Consider the following 18,240-nt stretch of genomic DNA (forward strand, 5'->3'; position numbering starts at 1 on the left):
CACAGCCTCTCCTGCAGCAAGCGCCGGGAGCCGTCATCCTGCCTGTCCCCCCCAGCCTGGGACAGCATGTTTGCCCTCTTTTGGGACCCGGCTGCCTGCTGCTGCTAGACGGCAGGGCTAAAAAAGGGAAAGGACGTAGCCGCTGTGGGGCTGCTGCTCCTCAGAGGCGGCGCGGAGCTGCTCGGTGGCTGAAGGGAAGTTGAATTTTGCCACTCCAAGGACAAGCAGCTGGGGAAGTAGGGCAGAGAGCTGCTGTGGCCGAGCCAAGGCCCCCCCCGCCAGCTGCCCATCCCACACAGCCAAGGGGCCGGAGCCCCCAGCCCTGCTGCCAGCTGGTCCCACCAGCCCCGATTACACCATCCACCTTTGCAAGAGGGGCAGAGGGCCGGCTCAGGCACAGTCAGTGCCGCTGGAGGACAGGCACCCCCAGCAGCCACGCTGCTCTTCACCCCGAGCCCTCAAAAATGTGCTGTGGGGGCAGGTAGCAGCTGTGCAGGAAGGTGCAGTGTGCTCCAGCTAAGCCGCTGCAATTCGCGGTGAGCTCAAGGCCACAGAGATAAACCTGCGCAAGGAGATACGGGAAGCACAGAGTTACTGAGCTGGGGGTTCAGCTCCTCTGCTGCTCTGCGCCACAGAGGCGGCTGGAGGGGGCAGAGGCCCTGAAGCAGAGGCCCTGAAGCAGAGGCCATGGCTCCAGCACGCTGTACCTCATGAGCTGGAGACACAGGGAATATCATGTCCCTCCAGCCCTGAGAAACATCAAAGAACAAAGCGCACCACGAGGGCAGGGGGAAGAAAAGCTGCTCTGCCCACCCCAGAAAACCACTGCTGCAACGGGGAGCTGCAGGACCCCGTGCAAAGAAACCCTCCCCGTGCACTGCACCCAGCCAGCTTTAAGGCCAGCGGGACACACAGGCCGCTGCAGTCACGCCGGAGCAGAGCTGGCTGGCCAGCCCCGAGCTGTGCCAGCTGTGCCAGCTCAGCCCTCCAGCCCACCAAGAAGCAGCTTTACCATGTTGCCAGCCACACCTTGGCAGAGCCGGCCAGGGCCCCGCACGGGCCAGGGCTGCAGGACCAACATCTGGAGCTGGTGGGGCTGGGTCACATCGAGAGCAAAACACAGCCAGGCCTCTGGCAGCCTAGCACAGAAAGTAGGCTTTTTTTATTTATTTCAACATAGTAGTGCTTGGTTACAGTTTAGTGAAGAACAAATAGGTACATTCATTGGCCACAGCTTCCTGTCACAGCCAGCTGCTGCCTGACTGCAAAGCCAAAACACTGTTAAACCATACCAACAAAAAAAGTTTAATGAAAGGCAACTATGCATTAAAAAAGTCATTGTATTTCTCAGCTATAAATTACTTCAGTAAAACATGGGACCAGCCCCAGCAGGAGCAAGTCAGAGTTTTGAAATTAACGGCCATCCGTACAAATGAGTAAAACCAAAACACTTTGCCAGTCACTCACAAGTACATTAGCAACAAGACTCACTGCCCCGACCCCCGACCTGCCATCCTAATGCCAGGAAGATCGTATTATTGTTGTGTGCTTCAGTGCAATATGAACAATGAGCCTGTAGCCCTTTAATTCTTTATTTTAAAATTATTATTTTTTTTGCACTACACTCCTTCCCCTCCAAAGAAAAACTTAAAGTGCTCCTAGTGCTTTGGAATTTAAGCAAGAACAGGGGCCACTAGCATCACTTACTATCTTTGGTGACTTACAGCAGAAGAAAGAAGGGCAACACACTGAGTCCAGGTCCTCCCTTAGCTTTGCCGTAAGTCAAGCAGTGATTGAGATGGAGCAACCTGTTTCTGTGCCCCGGCCGAGGCGAGGAGACAGGCAGAGCAGCCAGGAGAGCCACGGCAGTGGGGGCAGGGCTCTGGTTCAAGTACTAGAGCAAGAGGGATGTGCTGAAAGTTGTCATCTCCAAGCCTTCTCCAAAAAGCAGCTGGGATTGCTCCTTTTTGGGGGCCAGCAAGAGTGAAGCGGGTTAGCAGGGAGGCCCACAAGCTGGCACAGACCACACAGAGGGACAGGGCATTCTCGGTGTGACAAGTGACATCTAGCTCAGTAAAAGTGAGGTGGGTGACAGGGTGAGCAGGCCATACTAGTGAGCACATGGCAAGTGAGGAAAGGCCGGGGCTGCCCCAGTGCTTGGGGGTTCTCTCACAGAGCTATGGGGGCTCCAGCACCAGAGCCAGCCCAGTGTCACATGGCTGGAGCCAGGCAGTGCCAGACCGCTCCACGCACAGGCAAGTCCTTCACGCCCACCGGGTCCTTCAGTGTCAGACCTGGCTTTGACCCGCAGGAGCAGCCCTGGGTGGGCTAAAAGCAGTTCCAGTTCAGGCTGTCATGATAGGGCAGAGCAGCTGCCCTCCCTGGGCCAGGGCCTCCATCCAAGGCCACATCCAAAGCTGCTTCACTCATCCCCACATCAAGCTCAGGGCAAGCCAGGAATAACACCAAGCCTCCACCTCCAGGAGCCCAGTGGAGCTACCAGCCAGGTCAAACATGGCTGTTTTGGTTAAAGAGACAGAAACCTCCTCCCAGACCAACCCAGCACACTCAAAATGCTGTGTACACTGCTAAGCCCTGCTGATGCAGCTTCTGTGGCAGTGGGAGGACTCCAGGCCCATGGTCCTGCTCCATGGCCAGGTCTCCACAGTGTCTGCCACCTCCTTCTGCAAGAGCAGGCCTTGCCTCCCCAAGCAGAGAGACAGCCCCTGCACCTCAGCAGTGACCCCACCGGTTCACATTCACTTGAAGTTAAAACCCTTGGTTATCTGCTAAATGCAATTTAATACTGCGGGGGAAAGGGGAGCCAGACTGCTCTTACCACCCCCCAGTTAAAGCAGCCCTGGTTCCACATGTGCTTTGGGCCACACACATTCCTGCATACACACTCTCCCTGGGCCAGCTCCAGCTCCAAGCTTTCCCTGAAGGCAGCAGCCCATGGAGCCTTGCCCACCACCCAACAGCAGCTACCATCCGAGCCAGCCCTCTTCCTTTGCCAGAAACTAGCAGGTTGGTTACAACATAGTTATCTCAACGCCGGTAGGAACACTGGGTCTCACCCTCATAGGCCTCTGCTCTAGGGTATGCTTCGAGCCAAGCTTTGAACCCACAGTCCTAGGTAGGACAGTTCAGCAACCAGGTGAAACGAGGGCCAGCAGTCAGGGCAAGACCACAGTCAGCCCAGAGGCATCAGCCCTGCCAGGTGTGAATATGGCACAGTATGCTTTAACATTCACCACAGGAGGCCCTGCCCGTAACACTCTGTTAAAAGAGCTTCACACTCCCAAGTGAGTCAGGATGCAGAGTACTTCACGGAACACGTCTTTGCAGGAAGATAGTGCCTCTCCCAGCTATGGATGTGCAATTAAAAAGAGTAACTAGAACAGTCTCAGACCAAGCACAGTCTGAGCAAGATTCGTTCCTTCCAAGTGTGCAGATAAAAGTGCAAATATGCATTTGATGTTTCTTTTCTAGTGAGGAAGCTCTGGTGCATTTAGCTGCCAACATCTTGAAGACCAGACCAAGAAAAAGCTTCCAGAGAGTTCCGCTTCACTTTGCTACATGGTACCTTAAAGTCACAGTTCTCTTGCTTACTGCCTGCAGCCATAGGCTCAGTCCCGCTTACAGCTGCAGCAGGTAGTGGAATGTTTGTGTCGATGAGTTAGATGCTTTGGGGAAGAATGAAAGAAAACCAGGTTACAATCCTATACATGAATGCCACTTCTGGGAAGAAAGGGACCTCGCAGCCTCTTCAGTTCTGTGGTGCAGGGTATGAGCTATGGTGATTATTCATCTCCGAGCCGCCTGCGGCAAAGAGCAAGGGGGCACTGTCTGTAGCTGTTCCGCTGAGGTGGGGACCCACCACGTAGCTGTCATTTCCAGCCAGGGACCCATAGCAGCCAGAGCACTGAGGGGTAGCCAAGCTGGGAGAAGAGACAGAAAAACCAGACGTGGACTCTTAGAGATGGATAATTTGGCTGCAGCTAGTCTCCACTGCTAGTAAAGACTTCTGCTGCCAGCACCGACAGGGTTATCCAAGCCTGCAGAAGCAGGCTATAACATGCAGGCACAGTATCTCCAAGGAACTTGGCTTCAACAAGACAGGTACAAGGAGAAAAGCACCAGGCCCTAAACACACTGGTCAAGAAGAGCCAGAAGCTCTGAATCCCTCACTACGCCCCCAAGCAGCGGGCAAAGGACAGGGCTGTCAGGCTTCCCCCCAGTTTTGCTGGGGATATTGGACCATTCTCCTGGACACCAGGAGCTTCCTGCAGACCACATCCTTCCCAGTGGAGAAACTCCTCTGGAGGCCACTTCAGAGCCCTCTGCCCCCACAGCTGAGGAGGGTTCCCAGCAAGATCAGCCCCCCTGGATGAGGCCTTCCCATCTGTAGCCACCATGTATTTTCTACCTGCGAGCACCCAGTGCGATATCCACCTCTCAGAGCTGGTCACTTCTGTCTAATAAAAATAGCTCCTTGTGAGCTGCAGGAGGGAACCAAAGCAAGCTCAGTCAGAAGGCTCCTTGCCCCACCCACCCTGCCCAAGCTGCCTCTTAACACTAAATTTTTCTCCTAGGAGCAGAAGCCAACAGCTCTGTTGCTTCTACTCAGGGCAACAGAATGGCAGCTGTGCTTTTACTTGTCCCGCAGGACACTTACCCTCCATCTCTGGCCCCAAGCCGTGACAAGTCATCATCGCTGTCATAGCGCCTTGGATTGTCAAAGAAGTAGGCTCTGGAGCTGTAACTGTGACTATTCACCATCCCCGCTGGAGTCTGTTAAAGAGAAAGGAGTTAGGCCAGAGGTAGGATATTTCTGACAACCTTTCTGAAGGCCTGCCCCCACACCCCAGGCATCTCCTCGAGCTACAGCAGCTTGCTCAGGCTTACCAAGTTCTGACTCAGTCTCTGAGCCCGGAAGAACAGCACCACAAAAGTTGTCGGCACCAGCTCCCAGAGGAAGAGGACCACTCCGAACACCACATACTCTTCACTGCTCACTTCCACATGCACCTGCGGACAGAAGTTAGAAGTCTCTGTATAAACCTAGCCATCAGCAGAGCCACACAGCTCCCAAAGCTGGACACACAACACAGCTTAGAACCAGGAATGCAGAGAAACCCTTACAATTGCAGGAATCCCCAAACCAGAATGGTGACCGTCACCTGACTGCTGCTACTGGTTTTAGTGAGCTCAGTGTGCTACCAGGGTACTCTTAGCTCCCTCCCCACACCAATGACTCCCTTGCATGCAGCCACGCCTGATTAAGCATTGCTTTTCTGCTCTAGTTGACATGTTCCTCCTCTTCCCCAAAAGAAGAGTTGGCAGGCTAGAACTGAAGAGCACAACAGGGAATCCCTCCTGGAGAAGCAGCCAGATAAAAGATCAAGGTTTGCTGTGGTGGAGAGTGCAAGCAGGGCTTCTGAAGGCAGAAAGCCAGCTCATCTGGGGATTCAGCTGAAGAGACGCCCCCATGTAGCAACCTTTTCACCTACGCACACCCTCACGGGAAGGTAGAGTAACTGCCGTTCACTTCACTAGCTCTGGATTGGGGGTCCCAGACACTCACCTTGTCTGAAAGGTTGTCCCAGCCATAGTTAAAAGGACCAGGAACATTGTCTGGAGATATGGCCACAGCTACCAGGTTATAGCAAGCCCTTGAGGAATACAGAAGAGCAACTACAGATCCCACAAGAATAGCCTGGCAGACAGATGTTCCCTACAACAGGAAGAAAAAAACCACCCAGTTTTAATACAGACCTTCCAACAGAGCTGCAATTCCACACACACCACCACCAACACCACCCTCTCCTTAAACACATGAGAAGCTATGCAGGCAAGAATGACCTAGAACATTTGTATGTTGCTGCTAAAATATTCAGAGCTGGTTAAGAGCTTTCTTGTGTGATGAGTTCATTGCAGTAGCAGAGCTACACAGCCAGTGTCACCTGGGAGCAAGCAAAGCTTGAGGCACAGGAAAATTATCCTCAGAATCTTATCAGTCAGCTTCAAAATGATGGTCCAGAGAGATGCCATCCCCCCCACTGCCATAACGTGGTACTCTCCAGGAGAGCAGCCAAAAACCATTAAGAGAATCAACTTTCTGCTTTACACCCTGATCAGACTACAGAGCAGGAGCATCCACCCAGCTTGCTCACCCCGCAGCAGTTCAGCGCCCCTGACACCAAACACATTTGTCTAGGCAATAAACTCAAATATTTGGAGTGGGGAACTGTGAGAACAGGCAGAAAGACCCAGGACCTGAACCCCAGCACTGCTGTGGGACAAGCCAGGCTTTGCTTACAGAGCAGTGTGCTGAAGGGTGGCTAGATATTGCGGGATCTCCAACTCCTGCTAGCTGTCCTGTGCTGGTGAGGAGCTTCCTCCACTATTGTTTCAGATGCAGTGCTGTCAGAGGTACATGAGGTACCTGAAGGTCATGGTACCTACCTTTCCTGGACAGCTAGTCATGGGAGAGGAAGCCACTTGAAGATCTGCAAGCATCTCCCCTTCTTTGCTAAATATACCCGTGAAGCCTTTTAATAGCTGCTGGGAGCCACCAAGTCAGTAAGCAGGCAGACAAACACATCTCAGCAGCTGACTTGCCTTTGTGTTTAAGCAGATAGTCTACTCACTCATTGGCCTGCTCCCCATCCAAGCTAGGGGCATGCTAGCTCTGCTTTCCTAGCTTTAGAGCACTTGCTCAAGAGAGTATCTTTGAAGAGTAATCATGAAAGTGCTGCTAACAGACAAGTCCCCGTGACACCACTGGAGCACAGGAACACAGCCTGTTCTAGCACAGTTAGCTGAGCCCTTGGTGTCCAGTCCAGCAGAGCAGGAGGTAGTGAAACAAACCTCCAGCTAACAAGGACCACAGTACAGGATCTGGCTGCAGTCCAACAGCACAGCCTCCTCAAGTATCAGATGGCTCAAAGCCTTCCTACCTTCAGGAGTGGAGGCAGCTGCCTCACTGGGCCCCTCCAGCCTTGCTGTATTGCTTTGAGTCAGCAGGTTCACAGCTGGAGCTCAGGAGGCAGGACAACCTTTTCAGGTATTTGTGTAACACTTCTGTTCATCCCCCATCCTATTCTTGCAGCTCCTCCACAACAAAGTCAGGGAATGCCTCCAAGGTAGGGAAGGGAGACAGCATTTGAATGCAAGAGACATTTACCAGACAGCCAGGCTGAGTATTCAACCTGAGATTGGACTTCTCTATGGCATTTCTGCAAGAACAGGGCCCCACAGGCAGCCTCAGGCATGTAAGTAGAGGAAGTTACTGCATTCATAAACTACTGCTGGGTGAACTTGGTAAGTTAATTAGTGTCCAGAGCCAGTCAGAGCTGGATACCTGGCCCATGCAAGAGGGATGCGAGCAGGTTCTCAGCTTAGTCATGGCTCCTCTGTATCATTTCAGATCACCTGGCTGCAATCAGCAGCCTCTGTGGAGAGCAGTCACCAGAGCCAGCTGGATGTCAGTCCTAGCCACCCAAGGCCCACACATCCTGGATTCTGGGCAACCACCACCACTCTCTGCTGCTTAAGAAGCCCAGACTTCTACAGACAGCCTCAGCTTGAACTTGACAGCAGAGGCCACCCTCACATCTTGCTTCCCTAGGAGAAGGGGCAATGGACTGCAGCCACTTTGAGTGGTCATGCAGATGGCCTGCTAAGCAGCAAGGAGATGCCTCCAGCCAATGCAAGGCAGCTGCCTGGATCCAGAGTATCTCTGTAGCAGTGTCTGCTGCAAGGCAGCTTGTTACCCTCTTCATCCTCATCCTGAGGGGGGATGGAGCCATCTAACCACCTCCAGAAGCTCTATGCTGTGGGCAGCCTCCCAGCTGAGCCACATACAGTAGTGCTTCGAGCTTATGTAGATTCACCTGAGGGCACATTGGAAACAGGGTCTCTGCAGGAGGCCAGAGCCCCACCTTCTGACACTGGAGAGTCACAGCATACAGGGTGAGGGGCTGTACTGCAAAGTACTAGAGCCAGGCAGCTGGCTTCCCTGAGCCTGACTATGCTCAGGTGTGCAAGTTTTTCCTACGGACATTTCCAGGCTCATCAAAAGACTACTGCCTGCCCTTCTCAAGAGGCCAGGTCCCCCTGGAATCACTACCCTTGACAGGAGTGATATGGCTTTCCAGAGGAAGGGGTGGCAGCTCAGGGGCACTCTTAATGCCAGCCTACTGCCACACCAAGATGAGACTGGTGGTATCTTGTCTAGTTTCCTACCTGCTTAAGAAGAGTATGTTCAGACCCTCCCCTTTCCTTCTGCCTTGGGGCAGGACCTACAGCAATTTCTCCTCCCCTTTTAAGATGCTCACCTCACCCAGGACAGGCAAGCACTGCCTCTGGCTCAAGGAGGCAGGCAACTAAAGCTGGACTGCTGGGAGGGATGCCCTTTGCAGAGAGCTGTTCTGCATCTGCCAGAGATATGACAGAGACTTAACTGTCCTTAGTGACAATATACTGCAGAAACTGCATCTGCTATTCTTAGAAAGCCCTCTCTTCCAGTCAAACCCTAAATTATACTTCTAAACCTGAAAAGCGTAAGCAGGTCATGAGTCTCCTATCGTGCCAGCAAAGCTGCAGACAACATATTCCCCTAAAACATCCAGGGCACTTCATTCCTACAGCAAAAACATTCACTTTCTGGAGGGAAGAGTCCAAGAGCTGCCACCTCCATGCTGGAAGTAGTGTTGGAGCAAGAGTAGCTCAGGTGCCACCAGGCCAGCATTGCTCTGACTAAGCACGCATAAATCCAGTTGAGAATCCAGCCGACTACTGCAGTTCCAGTGTAGTTTGAGGTATTTACCTACCTTGGACTCGAGGTAGACATTTGCTGAAGACATCTTTCCTAGTTTGCACATGCAGCAAGCCAGCGAGATGGCACAGAGGATGAAGAGGCTGTCATTGACTAGGGCACGGGCAAGGACTGTCCACCTCAGCTGGTTCTCTGGGACCTCACCGTGGATTAACATTGCACAAGTTAAGTTCACAACTAAGAAGAGAAGGCTGGTAAAGATGGAGCCCAGATACAACAGGACCCTGAAGAAATAGTGAGGGAAAAAAAAAATACAAGTGGAGTTAAAAATTAGACAGTTCTGGGCTCATTCTGCACCACCCTCTTGCCTCATCAGACAAGAGAGCCTCCTAACATGCCCAGTGCTCTGCTTGCTATGAAGATCAGACATTCCAGCAAGTTTCAGCAGTTGTATTGACAGCCCAAATCCACAGAGTATTCGTCTGAGCTGCTCTCATAATGCATAAGCAGTGTAAGTAGTCATGAGTTACAAGACTCATCTTCTGACAGTCAGGTTCTTATCTTGCAGATTTTAAGTGTTGCTCTAGCTCTGCATTAACTTCAGTCAATAAGCTATGAGTCATCACAGCCACTGCAACTTCTTTATTGAAAGCCACTGGAGCTCACATTTTCCATTGTGGGTTTCCCTAGAAATGGCCAAGAAGTGCCTGGGCTGCACTAACAGTGGTCTCGCCTATCGCTCAAGCCTTATCCTGCAGATCTTTTTTAGCTCAGAATGACCTTGAGAACTCATCTAGTTTGCTAGCAGCACTGGTATTGGGATGCTAACAACATGGATGGAAGCATGCAGTATATGCTTTTAGCTTCCTTGGTACCCTTGAAGCTCCCAGTCCTGCTCCAAGGCACAACACTGATTCTTGTCAGAGTATAAAATTAGCCCTGTTGAGCCTTTGGGGTCTGAAGCTCCCGTTCCTAGCACTGGAGCATGAGTTTACCTTAAGCCAGCTTTGAAGGTAATGTTAGAAAAGTACCACTTACTTGTACTTGTTGAATTCAGCTGCACATTTCACTTTGAATATGACCTGGGGAAAGATTTGCACAGCATTACTTAACATGACCTATAGCTCTCCTTTAAACTTAACAACACTGGAGCCATCATCCAGCTGGACATCTTGAAGGACTCCAAATTACCTATCAACACCAAGCCTTGCACTGGACCCACTTGCAAGAAAGAGTACCAGTCTTTCTTGCAAAAGCCAAAAGCAAATGTAGGTGTCCAACAGGCATAAATGTGTTTAACACCCCATATGTGGCAAGGGCTTTAACACCACACCTAAGGACTCTGAGAAGATCAGGAAGTTTAGCACTCAGTTGCTAAGGTCATTCAAAAATACATCTACTTTCCCCAGTGTTCTCTGCTGCATATTTTAGGACCTCAATCATCCTTGATTCCCACGTTAGAGAAGGCTGCCTCAGCAAGACAAATAGCTGATCTAAAATAGCCTTCTGGTATTGGATGATGGACCTGCAGGCTATAACAAGCATTTGGAGCTCACAGCTCCTCCACCTTTGAGATGTTTGTAGGCCAAATACACCTGAAATGTAACCCTGAGATGGTAGGAAGTCCTCCAGAGGTGGAAGGCCCAGCCTACCAAGTTGCATGGCACACTTGTCAGACACGTGTATTAAATAACAGTTATTTGCAGACTGTTTCACTCTTCAAAGCGACACATGCTGTGTCCAGGAGTGGATCTGGGTTCTGCAAATCTCCTCACTACACAAGGAGTTAGGAGACTCAAGATGAAAGCTGCACAGGAGAGACCAGTGCTTCAAAGCAAAGGCTTACAAGCCATTCCTCAGACTGCAGGGGACTGAACCCATTTGGGTTGGGAAGGCTGGAGGAGAACCATCAGCTCATACTCAGGCAGCCCTGCAGCCCTACAGCACTCTTCCCAAGCGCCAGACACCCTTCTATACCCCTTTGGGCTGCAGACTGGCTCCTGCTGAAGCATGCAGGGGCAGGACTTCTTGCCTAAGGAAGTACGGACAGTTTAGAGAGGTGCAGAGACACTCCCAAGTCACAGATGTGACCACAGCAGTCCCACTGCAAAGGGATAGGTAACCAGTGCTCACATATTGTCAGGACAAGCAGCATGCTGACAGAGCTACATGGAGCTTGTTTGTCACATACTGATTTAGCACAGCTATGGCAGGAACTGGTTTTTGTCCTGTGAAAAATGCAGATCCTGGTACAGACTCCACCAGGAAGAGTCCCAGAGCTGAGGTCACATTCAGTCTCAGCCAAAGCTCATTAGAGACTCTGAAGAAACTTGGAAGAAGCAGAGAGCCATCTAGCCAGATCCAGCAACCATGTACTTGTGGTCAGCACAAGACCACTATGGGATCACTGCACAGGTGCAGAGGTTTAGTTTCACTGCTTCTGCAGGGAGTCCTTCCTGTCAGCATCCAGACTCTGGCTGCAGTGAAGGATCAGTCATCTCTTACAAGGCACTCTTAGTCAGCTTTTTTTTTTTCCCCCCCGATGGGATTTCTTGGCTCCTGCCTTCCAGTCAGCACCGAGGCAGAAATGGCACTCTGAAGCTTCAAAAATAAGGCTCCTGCCAACAGGATTTCCAGGGACATTTCAGGATTTGAGGGTTGTCTGATCCATTGTAGTAATGTCAAGCATTTGAAACCCCCCCTACAGGGCATGGGACAGCTTCAGCAACCCTGATATGAGAGCCAGATTCACTGTCTGGCTCCTCTTCCCCAGTCTGAGGGAGGATGAACTTGAGTTCACTTGAGAAGCACTTAATGGGGAACAAGACACAGTACTTCAGCAGAGGGAGGTATCCAGCCCCCATGGCTGAGGGGCACAGTAGTACATGCAGTCTCTGAAACCCTCTACCCTGTTGTCTTGGCCTACACCAGCCCAGGGAAGTACAGAAGTGTGGCATAACACACTGAGCCCCAAAGCTCATCTGAGTTACAGGAAACCTGGGCCTCAGAAGGACCACGTGGTGGCTTCAAAACAGAAAAATCCCCAAATCCTCCTCTGTCCTTCGCTTGCCTGTAGGTTACATTCAAGCCCTTTGGCAGTGTCAAAACAGACATCAAGGATGTCAGGCTGGGAAACCTCTTTGTTCAGCACCCATTTGCACAGCATGGAAATTCATTTAAGGTATTTGTACATCTGCTCTGTCTCCCAGAAGAGTCATTTGTAACCACAGCCTCTGAGTAGTGGTGCAGACAGAGTCCCTGGCTTGTATCTCAGCTGCTCACCCTGGCTGAGAACAGCCCTTTGGCTAAGCAGGGGAACGCCACTGGCCAACAGAAAGATGCTGGCTTCTGCAGTAGCCCCGTGCAAGATAGTCCACCAAGACCCTCCTCTACAAACCTGAGGATTAAGGCACACAAAGCTGTCTCAGGGTTAAGAGCACAATAGCAACCTGAGACTTGCACTTGGACTGCTGCCATGAAAAGCAGAAGGGGACCAGGTCCCAGCCTTATACTCCTATTAGCCCCCAGATACTTAGTCCTATAACTTCAGGAAGGGAGCAGGCACCACTCTTTACAGTGGGTTTCATTATTAAGACATGACAACTCATCTGAAGCTTGTTTTTAATTCATAGTGCTGGGTCAGTAGGTGACATCAGCAGTGTTCACACTGCATCTTTGGGTTCTTGCCCTCAAGATAATCTTGCTAGCCTTTCAGCACTGGACTAGCTCTGCTGCTTTCCAAGCCCAAGGACAGCTTATGTAGAGGGTTCTGCTGTGAAGAAATCAGTGCAGAGCGCTCCGGAGTAACCCTATTCTTCATAAAAACAGGCAACACCGACCCATGCCCTCAGACAAGTGCGTTATGCCAAGTTGCTAGTGGCAACCCTTGCAAGATGAACAGTTCCTTCAGTTCCTAGCTGAGATCAGCCCCAGAAGCCATGCAGTTGCCTGCTGAAAATAGGGAACAGAGGTCCCTGCTAGCCCAGCCTCAGCAGGGCTGAGAAACTTACTCTTAAGCAAGCCTTTTTAAGTTAGGCAATACTCTGTTGTCTTTATGGAGCCACAAATCCTTTGAGCATTTTACATCAGCCAGAGACATGGAAAGAAGGCAAGTGAGAAGAGCTACAGACCTCAAAGTCCCTTGTGATGCTGGAGGCTTTCGGTTTTTTTATGAAGAGTTGCTGTATTTCACAGAAGTGCATACCTTGCTCACATCACTGAACCCAGAAAGTGAACTTGCTAAGAGTATGTTCTCAGAGCATTGTTTAGGGAACACAGTCATCCTTAGAAGGTGTATTGGAGATGTCACAGCTCCTAAGAGAAGTGACAGACACCATATCCCACAGATAGCTCTAAGGACCACTTTCGGTACCTGTACAAACCAAGATCTCAACCCCAACACTGAGCCTCAGATAGCATTTCAGCTTGGTTTTGTTACAACCATTCATAATTGATCTGAAAGATCCAGGAGAGCCAGAAGCTTGTCATTGTTTGATGGAGTCAAAGTCTCTTTTGCTCCTAAAGAAATCATGTGATTGGGCTCTCCAGATACAAGATATAACCATGTCCTGCCTTGACATGAACACAGACCTCAGTTGCAAGAGTTGCATCCACCAACAGATTCCTTCTCTCACCACAGAGATTCAGCAGCAAGCACTAGAGCACAGCACAGACTATTTTGGGACTATGCCCCATAACAAGTGTTCAAGCCCCCACTTGTCCCTCAGAAACAGTTGGGACTATCCGTGAGGATCTCTCACCATTCCTACTAATACTGGGATCATCCTATGCCATCAAGAACACAGGGTACAACTTGCTTGGACCCTGATTTCCTAGAATAACTGGTTGCTGGCATAGCCACCTGTTCATTCAGGAACAGTGGAGCCCATGGGAATCATCAGCTATGGGATGGAGCAGTTTTGAGCTTAAGTGACCCCTTACCAGTCCCTGAGGCAGAGGGCACATGCTAGGTGTCTGCCAGACAAGGAGAATGGAAGGGTGCAAGAATGATTGAGGCTTTTCCAGTTTTCCATCTGAAAAGGCAGGAAGATACAGGACAACAAGGACAAATGGCTCCCAGGCTGGATGCTCTTCCCATGCATGTCTGCTTCAGTGCAATTAGAGCAGCAAGGGATGAAAGAGGTTGATGTCATCACAGATGGAGCACTTAAAGAAACCCAGACAGGTTAAGGGTTATGGCCACACCAGTCTGGCAGAGCCTGATCACTCTAGCAGAAGACCTTACTCATTGTTGCACATTGCTGCTGACTCCCAAGTGAGACAACGATGCCAAGTGCTCAAGAAGGTCTTTGAAAGGGTCAAGATGGAGGTTGGGTTGTTGTGGCTACATTTTTATGTACTGGGCTCCTGACAATGACCTGGGGGAAAGCAGGAATTAGCACAGACTCTTGGGAAAGGTAGAATTACTCAAGCAGATGTCTAGCTGGCAGCAGAGGAGCTATTCCAAAAGCAAGGCAGAGAAGGACCCTGGGTTGGTTATCAGAGCCACTGTTCTGCCAGTTTGAGGCAAGACTGGGAACGAATCCGAGGAATCCAGACCTGATATACTGCAAACTCTGGATTTCCTGGAAAGGAACTAATTCTGTTACAAGCTGAAGCAGAAAGGAAGAGATCTTCCCAAGCAGAACCCATTACACTTTTTGATGTTCCAGGTGGAAATAAGGCAGTGACAAAAAGAAACTGTTTCCACCAAGTAAGTGTTCTGGAAGTGTTCAAAGCTGCATCCAATTGCTGGCCTTGAGCAATCTGGTCTAGTGGAAAGTGTCCCTCCCGTAGCAGGGGGTTGGAACTAGATGATCTTTAAGGTCCCTTTTGACCCAAACCATTCAGTGAATCTATGAAATAAGTTTTTTGTCAGGTCTCCACATCCTCTCAGGAGCTACGAGGGGACAGGAAGAAGATAGCCTCTCCCCACAGAAAGGTGGAAACACCAGGTAGTTTCACAAGTTTGAATTTCCCAGCCTGGAGTGCAAAATAATGCTAGCTCTTCATGGGTATTTATTGTTCCCTGGAGCTTTTCCCCCACCCAGCACCATTTCACCCTCAGCTTGTACATAGCCTGAGGAGCTCTGTAAATCAAGCAAGATTAGCTCAAATAACATAGCACAGGCCACACTTTCTTTCTCTGCTTAGACAGATGCCATTTCTCCAGTATCTCCACAAAGGAGGCACTGTATACAAAAACAATTACCCAGGCCTTCAGCACAGAAACAGCCTATGCTTTTATCTGAGGACATCTAAGACCAGGACACCACCCCCAGCATAGCAGAAGCCCAATGCCCTTCTACAGGTTGCTACCAGCTGTCCTTTAAGAACTAGGAAGGGATGGGCCCTCCACAGCAGGTTCTGCTTGAAGTCACACTAGTAAATGTACCAGTCATCTCCAGATCTTGAGCCACTTCAGGTAAACTGCTGTGGTTCTACCACAGCTTCTCTCCTTCCTCCAGATAGGGACAATTCTTGTTTAATTACTCCCTAAGCCCCCTTAAACACAACTGCTCCTGTGCCTTAAGGCAAGGACCAAACACAACCAAGCCAGGCACATCTCAAGTTAGCTACCAGTACACAGCACCCTCCCACCTAGAGAAGGATGGGCTAGTTTTATCAGCCTGTAGCCCAAGCAGAGACAGCCAAGTATCACTGCTCAGCATCATTTCTTTTGTTAAAATGGAAGCCAGAAAAGCACCAAAGACTTTCAGTCCATCTAGCTGCACTCTTTCTCCAAACCTCTGGAGCTGCAAGCTTCACTACGTACCACCACTGTGAGATCACCCACAAATACCATGAAGCGCTGGACACCCATTCTGCTTGCGACAGCCAAGCATCAGACCCTCTTTGTAGCAAGCATGCATACCCATTTTCTTAAGTCATTTTATCCTTCCCTACTCTAGATTCTGAGCTCTTATTTCCTCAGACAGGATTCCCCTTGCCTCTGGGTCTTCAAGGAGAAAGAAACAGGGTATATTCCACCAGAGTCCACTCAAAAACAGATGACTAGGGATGAAGGGAAGCCCGAGAACCTATTTGAATTTATCTTGCCCTTCTTTAAAGATGCCTTTTAACGAGCCCACAGAGGCAAATCTGCTGTCATTCAAGTCCAGTGACTTAGAGGAAAGCAGAAATCCAGCCACTTTGTGGTACCAGAACATAGGATCCCTTCCTCAGCTTGCCTTTCACAGGACACACAAACACCTATTGGTTGGAGCATTTGGTAGGTCAGGCTCCCTTTAACAGACAAGATGGATTATGCACACTATGCACCATTTGTTATTTTGCTGCCACTCGATCAGCAGCATATCTAACACTGATGGCTTTTGCAACAGGCAGTTTACCTTAGCTTCCAGGTGTTTATTTCAGGGCTGGGGGGGGAACAGAACACAGGTAGGGGGGGGGGGGAAGAACCAAAAGAGCTGAACAACCTAATTGCTCCAAGTCTCACGTTATCATGTGAATGTTGATGTCCTCGGGAAAATGAAATCATAACTCCCATCGGTGACACATCGGAGCGATTTCGCTGTGTGTTAGCGATTCCTTTGTGAGGCTGGCGAACAGCTGAGAGCTGCAAAGAATCTGAACAACAACAAAGCTGGAAGGAAAGTACTGCCTATTTATGAAACAAGTCACCAAACTGGAAGGCAGGCAAGCAAAGGGCTGCTCACGAGAAACTGGAGCAGAAACAAAATATTCAGAGGAAGAAGGGGAGGGGAGAGACAAGGCTTTAAAAGATAAAGACAAGTGAAAGGACTAGAGAGAGGGGGATTAAAAAAACACCACAAAACAAGTGATGGGAAGCCCAGAAAAGAAGGAATACAGCTCAGCAACAATAACAAGCAGCCCTGCACTGTCCCAGTCCCGATCTTTGTGCTAGGAAGGGGCCCACCTCTCCAGCCCCAGGCTGTTGTCTGGGGGAGGCAGAGGGATCTCAGGGTTTTTGTCTGACAACAAGCTGCAGAACAACAAGCCCAGTTCACAGCGGAGCAGAGAGATGGAGAGAAGGAGGGAGCGCAGCAACAATAGCAGAAGAGGCTCTAGCTGGTGACGTAATGGTTGGCATCACTCCAGGCCAGAGCAGCCCCTGCTGCTGCCACTTTCTGGTCCCCTTTAGAGACGGGGAATCAATTTAAAAAAGATGCAAAACAGTCCCCCAGGAGAGCCCCACGGCGCTGCAACCCCTCTTGCAAAGAGGAAAGCCCCACCCGGGAGCAGGGCACATCTCTGCACCCCCCCCCAACCCCAGATTCAGGGCATGTGCCCCCCTCCCCCCCCCCCCGGCACCCCCGTACCACCCCGCGGGGTCTGCATTCCGGGCGCACCCCTGCACTCCGCCAGCCCGGCACTAGGATCCAGGGCACACTTTTTGCTCACACAACCCCCTCCATCCCACCCCACCCCCAAGCCTAGATTCAGGGCATTAATCTACGTGCCTTCGCCCCCCCACCCCCCCAGCCTGGATTCAGGGCACAACCTTGTACCTCCCCAACCTGCCCCAGAGCCTACACTGAGGGCACCCCTCTTCGCACCCTCTCCCACCGAGCCTGGTCAGGGCACACATACACCCCCCCCCATCCCACCCCAAAGCCTTGGCTCCAGGGCACACCTCTGTGCACCTCCAAGTTTGGGGAGGGCGGCTGAAAAGGAAGATTTAGCCCCGGCGTCCTGCAGGGTGAGGGCTTGGAGCGTCCCTGCCCCCCAAAGGAAAAAACTTACCTCAGCGAAATAGAGGTTGAGGAGGCAGAGGCTGGAGAAGAGCAGGCAGCCGGGCAGGCAGTAGAGCAGCCAGTGGGCGAAGGGCTGCTGGAGGCGAAGGGCCTGCAGGGAGTTCTGCAGGTAGAAGGAGAAGAGGGTGGTCCTGAGGGCTGCCCAGAGCAGGCAGAGGAAGAGGCAGAGCGTGTGGTAGCTCAGCCGCCGCTCCCGGTAGTAGAGGAGCAGCCAGAGCTGCAGGTAGGCGAAGAGGAACAGGGCGGCGTAAAGCGCCGTGTGGAGCACGGTCAGCCCCAGCTCCACCGCGTAGGGCACGGCGGCCCCCTCCGCCAGGGCCGCCCCCTCAGCGAGGGCCGCCGCCGCCGTAGCGCTCATGGGGCAGCGGGAGGCAACGGCCCGCCAACGGTCGCCGCGCGCGCCCGCCCCGCCCCTCCCCTCAGCCCCGGCTGGACACCCCCATGCAACAAAGGGGAGCCCCCCGCCTCTCGCGCTCCCTCGCGCGCGCCCGCCCTCCTGGCTGCGCCGCCCGCCCGCCCGCCGCCAAACAACTCTCTGCCGAGGACAATCAGCTGAGCCCGATTATTTGAGGCGCTCGCTCCTGACAGCGCGCTCTCCCCATTGGCTCCCCGCCGGCCCGCCCCCACCGCGCCCATCCGACGCGCCGAGTGGTCGCCGCTGCCTGTCACTCACGGCCGCCCCCGCCGTTCGCTTCTTGCTTCTTGGGTTGCCGCCGCCGC

At 51.7% G+C, this 18,240-nt stretch overlaps 1 protein-coding gene across 3 annotated transcripts; it reads right to left on the reverse strand.

Moving 5' to 3' along the window:
• Positions 1–1,129: 1,129 nt before the first annotated feature.
• GPR137C (G protein-coupled receptor 137C) lies at positions 1,130–17,961 on the reverse strand. 3 transcript variants are annotated; one of them, XM_055716796.1, is made up of 7 exons: positions 17,510–17,959; positions 9,821–9,864; positions 8,838–9,066; positions 5,588–5,737; positions 4,909–5,031; positions 4,679–4,794; positions 1,130–3,822 (listed from the first exon to the last, which is right to left on the reverse strand). In XM_055716796.1, exons 1-7 carry the CDS (start codon positions 17,876–17,878, stop codon positions 3,804–3,806), a joined length of 1,050 nt encoding a protein of 349 aa, XP_055572771.1. In that variant the 5' UTR covers positions 17,879–17,959; the 3' UTR covers positions 1,130–3,803. The 3 variants fall into 3 exon arrangements, with proteins under 3 accessions (XP_055572771.1, XP_027659251.2, XP_055572770.1); XM_027803450.2 differs by having other exon boundaries at positions 1,130–3,941; positions 17,510–17,954; XM_055716795.1 differs by lacking the exon at positions 5,588–5,737 and having other exon boundaries at positions 1,130–3,941; positions 17,510–17,961.
• Between the last annotated feature and the right edge of the window lie 279 nt (positions 17,962–18,240).

Source organism: Falco cherrug, chromosome 7 (genome assembly GCF_023634085.1).
Source record: "Falco cherrug isolate bFalChe1 chromosome 7, bFalChe1.pri, whole genome shotgun sequence".
NCBI classification, from domain to species: domain Eukaryota; kingdom Metazoa; phylum Chordata; class Aves; order Falconiformes; family Falconidae; genus Falco; species Falco cherrug.